This window comes from Fibroporia radiculosa (genome assembly GCF_000313525.1).
Source record: "Fibroporia radiculosa TFFH 294 genomic supercontigs, scaffold22600, whole genome shotgun sequence".
Taxonomy (NCBI): Eukaryota; Fungi; Basidiomycota; class Agaricomycetes; order Polyporales; family Fibroporiaceae; genus Fibroporia; species Fibroporia radiculosa.
The window spans coordinates 67,226-76,635 of record NW_012133504.1 but is presented as its reverse complement, the minus strand read 5'-3'; the positions used below and the strand labels follow the sequence as shown (position 1 = coordinate 76,635).

At 48.3% G+C, this 9,410-nt stretch overlaps 3 protein-coding genes across 3 annotated transcripts; 2 read left to right on the top strand and 1 right to left on the bottom strand.

Annotated features, from left to right (window-relative positions):
• Positions 1 to 2,660: 2,660 nt before the first annotated feature.
• FIBRA_08052 (uncharacterized protein) lies at positions 2,661 to 4,134 on the top strand (the record flags this gene model as incomplete). Its single annotated transcript, XM_012329711.1, has 4 exons — positions 2,661 to 2,820; positions 2,868 to 2,947; positions 3,000 to 3,594; positions 3,653 to 4,134. The coding sequence occupies 4 exons, from the start codon at positions 2,661 to 2,663 to the stop codon at positions 4,132 to 4,134; spliced, it is 1,317 nt and encodes a 438-aa protein (XP_012185101.1).
• Positions 4,135 to 5,287: 1,153 nt separating this feature from the next.
• FIBRA_08051 (uncharacterized protein) lies at positions 5,288 to 6,203 on the top strand (the record flags this gene model as incomplete). The annotated part of the gene is made up of 3 exons (XM_012329710.1): positions 5,288 to 5,321; positions 5,380 to 5,465; positions 5,520 to 6,203. 3 exons carry the CDS (start codon positions 5,288 to 5,290, stop codon positions 6,201 to 6,203), a joined length of 804 nt encoding a protein of 267 aa, XP_012185100.1.
• Positions 6,204 to 6,651: 448 nt separating this feature from the next.
• FIBRA_08050 (uncharacterized protein) lies at positions 6,652 to 7,237 on the bottom strand (the record flags this gene model as incomplete). Its single annotated transcript, XM_012329709.1, has 3 exons — positions 6,652 to 6,749; positions 6,814 to 7,066; positions 7,124 to 7,237. The coding sequence occupies 3 exons, from the start codon at positions 7,235 to 7,237 to the stop codon at positions 6,652 to 6,654; spliced, it is 465 nt and encodes a 154-aa protein (XP_012185099.1).
• Between the last annotated feature and the right edge of the window lie 2,173 nt (positions 7,238 to 9,410).

Sequence of the window (9,410 nt, the reverse complement as noted above, 5' to 3'; positions counted from 1 at the left end):
GACGAATAGTTAGGAAAAGAAAGAAACCCCCCCCCTCGAAGCTGTAACACACTGGAACTAGACTGTAGAATAAGCCGCTATATCTGATAGCGGTTTGAGAGTACAGACTGAGTGAAGCTAGACTTCAGACTAGAACTGGAATAGACAACTGAGTCTATTACTGAGTACTGTCCCTATGAAGTGTACATAGGGAACAAGAGGACAAAACTAGAGTACAGTAGCGGGAGTAGTGCTACTTAAATAGACCAGCGAATAGAGTTTAATAAGTATGAAACACTGAGTTGAATCAGTGATGTACAAGTGACAGATGTCACTGTGGATAGTATCAGTGATAGGAATGAAACATGATAGACATGAAACGTGATGTAAGTAAGACAGGAGATAAGTGACAGGTGATAGATATGAAATGCTTGATGGTGATGAAGCATCAAGTGATGGGATCAGTAGTATAGTACAAGATCAACGACGAATAGTTAGGAAAAGAAAAGAAACCCCCCTCCAAGCTGTAACAAGCGCATCAGCCTTATGCATATAAGTACCAGTAGCAGTCATAAGTCAAACTCCTGATCCTCAGTCATTAGGTCCCTTAACAGTAACATGGTCAAGAATCAGATGTAGGGTTGGAACTTCAAGCTACTTAGCTGTGTATGTGGGTGTGGGCTGGAGTGTGAACTGGAGTTGAATGTGGTTTGACAAAGGTTGACATAGTTCAGAGGGTCATAGTCATATTTTGGGGGGTATGTGCAATACTTCAAATGAGGTTTGAAGCCAGACTGAGCTCTGCTGAGTGGAGAATGTGATTCTGCATGAGTCTCACTACTAGGGGCCAAGTACTACTGTAAAACTGTGCACAACAGCTCTCAAGTATCCCTCATTGTCCCCAAACCACCCAAGTCACTGCCTCTACTGCCCCAAACATACCTAACAATCCTGATACCCTCCCAACACTAGCCCAATGCCTCTATCAGCTTTGACTCTTGTCTTATGTACTACTTCCTGCTGGTCCTGGAGACTTGACTGTTGCAAGCCTTGGCATTGCAACATGAGCACACTGACCTAATTTATTGCCCAATGACCCTGCACAGTGCATCTCAGTCTCTTGGTGATGGGGATTTTTCCTTGAAGAGAAGTTCCTGGAAGAAGGCCCCCTTTGAAAGCTCCTGATTGGATCAGAGCAAGGTCACAACTCTTCAAAGATGTCAAAGAATAGAGTTTGGTTGAATTGTGCATTTGAGGCATTGCAGACTTTCCCAAAGTCAAACACTTTAAACACCTCAAGTGTCAACTTATGCTTGAGATGTGCCTACATGCTATACAGGCCTATCAATGGTTTATAGACACTACAGATTAGTGGATGTAATCTTATCTAGTATATGTTAAGGGACCTAACAACTGAGGATCAGGAGTTCAACTGAAAACTGGAACTAACACTGTTGCGCATAAGGCTGATGCACTTATACTTGAAACTACACTGGGTAGACTGAGCTGCTATAGCTGATAGCGGTTTGAGAGTGCAGACTGAGTAAAGCTAGACTGCAGACTAGAACTGGAATAGACAGCTGGGTCTATTGCTGAGGATGTTCCTATGAAGGTACGTAGGGAACAAGAGGACAAAACTAAAGTACAGTAGCGCAAGTAGTACTACTTAAATAGTACAAAGTGAATAGAGTTTAATAAGTATGAAACACTAAGTTGGATCAGTGATGTATATGAGACAGGTTTCACTGGGTTGTATCAGTGATGAAGATGAAACACGATAGAGGTGAAACATGATGTAGCTGAAACATGATATAGGTGAAATGCAATAGATATGAGACACTGATGTAGGTGAAACACATCAGGTGATGGGATCAGTTGTATAGTACAGGGTCAATGATGAATAGTTAGAAAAAGAAAAGAAACCCCCCCTGAAGCTGTAACAGTATAGATCTAGATATATGGTCATTATCTGATGTATCTGATGTACCAGATATAGTTACAAGTCTAGACTGAGTCTAGTAGATTCCAGATAAAGTCTAGCTGGACCTAGCTGCATCTATTGTTCTATGATGTCAGCAGTAATGATATGCTCCTTGATGTCTGATGTCAGCTTCCTAGAGGTAATTACCCTATTAGGTAGTTGACTCATACAATATTACTTAGTTGTATTATCTAATTGTTTGTGCATGTAGCATCCTCTCTGTGTATATAAACCCCTTAGGTAGAACACTAATGCTCAGTGCTTTTTACTCTCTCTCCCATCCTCATCTTAGTATCTTCACAGATATCTAAGACAACTCTCAGCCTTCTTACTTGCCTGTTGTCTAGTCAATACAGGTAAGGTTGATTGCCACATTTATATTTCAATGCTGAACAAGCTCCTGACTAATAAGTAGAATAAAGTTAGGAATATTGAATTTTTAGCTGCACCATTTGTGGTGTAATTTCTAGTTTTCCAAAGCTGCAACAAGTAATACATACTCAAATCAGCTAATCCAAATCAATATATTGATCTCAATTGCGTGGGTAAGCCTCATCCACGCGCGAATTGCCGTCGCCAGATCAACCTGTGTTTTACCATAAAATCGAGTACATGCAAGCTGTGGGTAGTCTTTGCGCTTTTAAAGCTCTCAATAGCTCACTCAATAATGGCTGGATAGAGTCTCCTAAATAAAAATAAGATGCCCAATGTTGTCGACATTACTTCATCTGACGCTGTACGGGGTGCAGACGGGAGTGGCGGACTTTCTGTGTCGCGCGAGATGCTCGCCTTAGTTAACAAGGCTGGATATTTGACCGCGGGTACTGGAGCACAGAGTCTGCGAAATCTGTTTCGCAATGGTGAGCTGCCTGTTTTCTTGGGATGAACGTCTGCAGACAGTCCGCAGGCTCTCAGGACTTCAAGCCTGAGCTGCTCAAACAATTCGCGTTGAATTGCTTTTTTGGTCAAATACAGGAAGTCAAAGCGGTAAGCGCGTAGGATGCCCGCAAGTGCTTGTACTCATAAGTCCGAACACTAGATGGTAGAAAGTGGCCGAGCACCCGATTTATCAGGAACCGAAACACCGTTTAAATTCGGCTATTGCACACTCGTGGTCATGGGCTCGCAAAGGGGAGCTGCCGATATTTCTGGAGGCACAGAACGATTCGTCAATACCCTCAAATTTCTCCTCGCGCACGGTGCACCGACAGATGTCGAAGATGTGGTGGGCCACATTGTCCTACACCATTCGGCACAGTATTGTCAGGGGTGCACTGTAGTGTTGATGCGCATGCTGCTCGCAGCCGGGGCGAATCCAAATCATCGGAACAAGTACGGAGAGGTTCCGATCTTTTCGGCTTTTCAGGCAAACACGGCTGATGCGGTGGAGCTGCTGATGGAATATGGAGCTGACCTGGATATTGCTGATGCGGAAGGGACATCTCCCCGGTCAATATTCCTGAGCGCGGGGCCGCAAGTGACCGCTGCTGTTATGAAGTGGCTGAGAAAGCGTAGCGGGGAGGAAATGCCTATGGCCGAGGGCAAAGTGTGTCATAATTGCGGCAAGATCGAGGGAAAACTGAATATTTGCTCGAGATGTCACACGGCATGGTACTGTTCAAAGGACTGTCAACGTAAGTGTGATCCTCTGATGCCACGGAGGTTTCGGGCTGCCCGTGACTGATTTAACAGGGGTCGATTGGCCGAATCACAAACGGACATGCAAATCATACAATGAGTCGAATGCAGTCACCGTGCGCCCATTCTACAATAGCACAAACAACCTTCAGTTGCTACCAACTGCAGACGTGGTCCGAGATAGGCTCAACATTAGCATGACGCCCGCACAAGCCAGAAGCAGCGCACAAGTCCCCCGCGTTCGGCCGGGAGAAGCGAAGATGCTGGTTGTCAAGGTGCAGGCGCCATACAGGAGCCCTGACATGCAACCCAGGCGTGCGTCCGAGGAGAGCGGGGATTTGCTTGTGTACGACAAGAAGCGCAGCCTGACGTGTAGGATTCGGAAGGCGGAAAATGGGAGCGCGTACATGCGCATTCTACGAACAGTGCGCGAGAAGGGGATTGGGGGACTCAAAGCATACTTTCCTGCGGAGTTGAAGAGCAAGGATGAGCTTGTGGTGAAAGTAGGCGAGGTGCTGGCGGAGCAGCCATTCTGACTGTTTTGACTGTTTGATTTATTTGTTTTCACCGGGCCTCTTGGGAACATGTACGGTAATAGAGACGAACAACCCATTGTATTTCTACTCCTGGCATAATTTTACGCCTGGGATGTTTTGTTTTAGACGCGAGTAAATGTAGTCACTGTAGTGACACTGCAGCCCCGGGAACACCGGGATCGAGCTGATTGCCGTTAAAATCACGTGTAATGACTTCCATTGGGGCAGCCTGAACACGTCCGAGTACGACGGCAAGATACTAATCTCGCAGAATGATACTGGGGCGACTATCCTCTTTTCTCCTACCCCCACCTCATCGGCGTTGATACTATCAACGAAACACCAGCCGGACTGCACTTACGGACTTGAAGCCACCAATTAGTACTAATCACGTTTGCGTCGGAAGATGGGGACACTCACTCGCCGTATTTCCTCGCTTCATATACCTAAATTTCCTATCAGCGCCGTCAACAGTCGCCTCGTCAAATATTTGCTCTTTCTAGTTTTCCTTGCTAATATCCGATCATGGCCCTTTGCATGGCACGGTACGCACATACTGTCATACAATCGACTCCGACCTCGGATCGTTGACGCATGCCGCGAACAGTGCAAGTATTTTTTCCCGCAATCAAGATACGTCTCGCGTGGACGCTTGTAAGGTTGCGAGTCCTTTTCAAGCCGAAAGCCGTGAAGGATCAAGCGAAGGCTCGGTGGTTGAGGAACCTATCTTGTGTGGGAGTGAATCCATTTGAGTTGAGAGACTCTTGGAAGAATTGGGCTAGTGAGTACTTTGTTACGAGTATTTTATTGCTTTCGGTCGTTTCAATCGATCATACAGAGCTGTCGTGAGACAGACTAATGCCTCAGTCAATCGGGTATATAGACGTGGAAGTTATTCGTTTTCGCTCTTGATACAATGCTATATCCTGTAACTCTTGGGAGTCTGTCTTACTTGAGGGTGTGACATTGACACTATCTGTGCTGTGCAGGTCTAGACGACTGTGATTATAATCTGCACCTCAGCAATTCTTGCTATGCCAAGGTGTGTATACTTACTTATCTCAACTGCAGCTTCCTGACACTACCGGTATGTGTAAACACCAAGAATCTAGACACGTGTCGTCTTCAGTTCGTTCTTAAGGCGTTTCCTACAATGTTCCGCGCTGGGGGCTGGATGGCACTCGGTGGTAAGTGTTCCCGTGCTTCTGCTCTCTATCTTCGTATGACTGGTTAAATGCACGTTAGGCACACACTTTAATTTTCTACGCGAGATCCCAATCCTATCTCAGTATGAATGTCGAAGCAGCATTGCGGGCTGGGATAATAAATGGGTGCGCATCGGCCAGTTTTGGCACTTTGCTTGCGCATATACTCATGTCAATCAGTTATACGTAGTCATCCGTTTTGTTTCGCACTCGCGCAAGAAGTCTAAATCTAAAACCAACGAGGAGAGCTCACCTCAATCAGACGCTGTGGATACACGAGCGGATGCGGCCCCATATCCCGTCCTGCATATGCCTGTTGTGCTCGACAAAAGCCAAGACTCAAGTGCCGCCCCATCTGCGCTCGCTTCCCCTCCCTCCCTCGATCCGTCGAGCACAAATGGTTCTGTAACTGGAACACAGGCAAGCTTGGATTCTCACGCAAGAGCCGTTTCCGCCGCCCTTCGGCCGGGGACGCATGTCGAGTCGGACGGTGCGACCTTGCATTGTGTCGCCATCTCCGCAATATGCTTTAAGATAGGGCGCATAACCATCCCTCCCGCGCTTGCGCTCGTGTGCGAGGGTCTCAGTGTGGGGCCGGAGGCGGGGATCGAAGACGCGCCTGCGCCCGCCCCATATTCTCGTGCGAATCCCCCGCCGTTCTGGTCGCGCGTGGAGGAGTTGCGCGGGACAGAAATCAATCTCAGTAGGCTACGCGCATTTTATGCGGGCGGGTGGCGCGAGGTGCCGGAGGGAGAGCGTTGGTGGGAAAGCGCGCTTGGTGGGGAGGTGGAGAAACGAAGGGCGGCTGGGATGCAGATTGCTGGCTCGCTGAGGAGGGGGATGGAAGGCATGCAGAGCCTGTGAGTGAGCCAGGTTGTCAGATAATTATTTTAGATGCGCTGCGATTATGCTATCCTGAAAGTATACGTAGAAGTTCAGTTCAGACAAAGCATTTTTTTGCCCTACAAGTCGTTATGTCGAATTATGCGCTGGCTGTAATGCGGACATTTGGCTTATGGTTGCCCTAGAAATCTCGAAAATTATGAATGACACTAACGAGCTCATAGGCATATTCATTTATTTGACAATGACAGCTCGCAGCACAAACTCGCTTCTTTTTTACCAGTTTCAGGAGGGAGAAAAACACGCTCCCTCGGAAGAAGGGATATTTTACATCATGCTCACACGCACATTAGATTCGACAGCACCATCACTGAAGTACAACTTTACATCGTCACAGTCAAATTGTAGTTTAACCATAGAAAACCGATCAGGCCCTTTCATAGCCCGATTAATCAGACTGTAGTCTACTTTAAGGCGACCAGTCTTTGTTCATGAAATGCCATTCGACATCCTCCAACTGGCCCACACTCAGGGCGGCGAAACCCTCGAACAAAGACGGGCTGAGATCTAGTTTAGGGACACGGGTATTTAATTAGCAATTCCCTTTGCGGTCTAGGGAACAGTGACTAACCAATATCGTACTCGCCACAAGCCTCGCATTCGTCACGGGTCTTCCCGTACTGGGTGATTCCGTTGTAGGTAATCTCCATCCACTGCGATATGATACAGCCGTCAGCAAATTTAAGCTCGTAGACACAGTCTTGTGAACTTGCCTGGTTGCAGTTTCCACCGCTGCCATAGATGAGGTGGGAGATAGCAACAACGGGATCGCTGTTGCTGTCGGTGTACCCACAGGCTCCGAGGCCGGTGTCGTACCACGTCGCCTACGGTGGAGTGTAAGTGGAACATAGAAAACCAAATGTTTCGCGGTGAGCACTCACCCAGCCTTCATGGGTAACACGCTTGTCAAGTGTGGTGCTTTCCGCCACGGGGGAGGCAAATACCGCGGGTAGGATGGTGACAAGAGCTGCACAGAGAAGAGCGAAACGAGCCATTTATGATAGATTAACCGGAAGGTTGATCGTTCGAATGAAAGAGTTTCTGTGTTCGAGGATGAGCTGGTAGACTCGTGAAGATCACCGTTGGAACGAGGCTTCTTTTATACTGTGAACGCAGCCACATAAAAAATCTCTGTAGCCCAAACATAGAGTGACGGCCATGTGCCTCTGAGAAGACGCGTCGCTCATTCGACGGCCTTAGACGGCTCATCAAATGAACACAGAAAAAGGCGCGTATGAGAATGCAGGCGCGAGTCCAGATGGAACGAACTCCAGCTAGGTCAAAAGCACGATGCCAAGACAGAAAAAAATCGGCGGAGGTAAGAAGTGCGGCAAGGATAATGATGGTTGAAATAAGTGTTCAGATCTAAGGGGTACGCAGGAAATGCGTACTGTGCTGAAGACACACATGCACTTCTGCAGACTGTTATGGCCACCTTGTGGTGAACTCGGCTCCTGTGTGGAAAATTATACGGCTTCCCGCGCAGTGAATGATGAAGTAGTTCCCGAGCCGGCTTGCGCGCAGATCAGCCTTCTGGTGACGCTCCTTGGCAGATTTGTAGCCTAGGTAGAAATCTCTAGTACGGACGTCATGTTATGTACGGGGATGCCCCTCAGCCGTCTTCAACGGTACTGTCTCCAAGAGGTGGCCACAGAATTCAGCAAGAGAACAACTGGTCGCTTCGACACTCACCAGAAATCGCGAGATAATCCAGTGATCAACCTACGGAACGGAGGTACCCTTACACTGGTTTGACATTGCATGTCGCTCTTTGAGCGCATCATCGTATGATGGGAACTGCGCCCCAGGCGCGTCCCGGTCGCGGTGAAACTTATAATCGCAGCGGATACTTAGCTCCGGAGGAGAGCGATCGCAATTGAATTTGGACCGATGAAACAACCTGTGTAAAATCTGGCAGTATTCGGCGTCTGGTGAAATTGTCAGGCAACGTGCTGTATAGGAGTCTGCGCGCTCGAGAGCTTACCTTAATCTGAGTCTTGCCTGCCTCGCACGCAATAATGATATGTAAGATACGGGGCTGCACTTCTTGCAATTTAATTGCGGAACGCGCAGGATGCGACCTGAACTCGCACTACGAGGCGTACAGACGCATCCGGTGAGTGTGTAGTGCAAAAGATGGCCGCCACAGGCGCGGGACGCGTCGAGTTCAGGGCAGGATCTTACGCGCGTCGTCGCTGAAGCGCACAAGTTCAAACTCAAACTTTTGCTGCCAGCTTGCCGCTGATCTGCTGCAAGTCCGACCTCAATTACTCTACACGAACGTGCTTCATTCATATGTATGGTTGCTACTAGTGTCTTACAGCAACACTATCGCCGTCGGATTCGCTCTAAAGGCTATTTTGTAAGCTCTGGAGACTGGCTCTACGATTTGGGCATTGTTGAGCTAAAGCGGCGAATACTTGCTCTGCATTGGGACTTGGTGCTGATGAACGAATACGGTTGTAAGGTACACGAAGAGATGTCTTTTCCTGTTGTGTCGAACGAACCGAAAGCTAAGACTCTGCTCTGGTGCGGTGACAAACACATAGTCGGCATTCTCAGCCTACCTCGGTTTTAGCTCTGGACCTCTTGATACTTGGCATCTGCGAGGCTGGCATCAACATGTGGTACGGGCGGGAAGCATCCATCCCGAGGTCGCATACATCACATGTGGTCCGTCACAACTAGCATATTGTGCGAACGAAACCTGTTACGCTAAACCTTGCTCCCATACACTGTGCCCCATTCATCCACTGCGGATCTTGACTAGCCTCTCCAGCATCGTCTTCAGATTCTGGGTCACTAACCCTAACGAGGGAGTACTTGTTCCAAGTTTCATTAGGCCGTAACCTCAGAGCGCTCAATGTTGTTCTTTCTGGCCTTTCTCTTGCCCACGAATCCCGCGTGAGTGCGCAGCAGGGCCTCGGCGAATCACGTACCTTGTCAGTATTTATGATGCGCTTGTCGGGAGGAGCTGATGCTGTGCACTGATACCGCATAGCGGTGCTCAGAGAGCAGTTTTGAGAGGTATGAGCCCGGCGATGCGTTGATATTTCACATAGCTCAGGCTCTCTGAACGTCCTTCTGTGAAGAGGCGCCGAGAGGCGCGCGTATCCTCATTTTCGTCCGATTCGTCTGGTCATACTGGCGCTCGAGGCCCAATGGCGG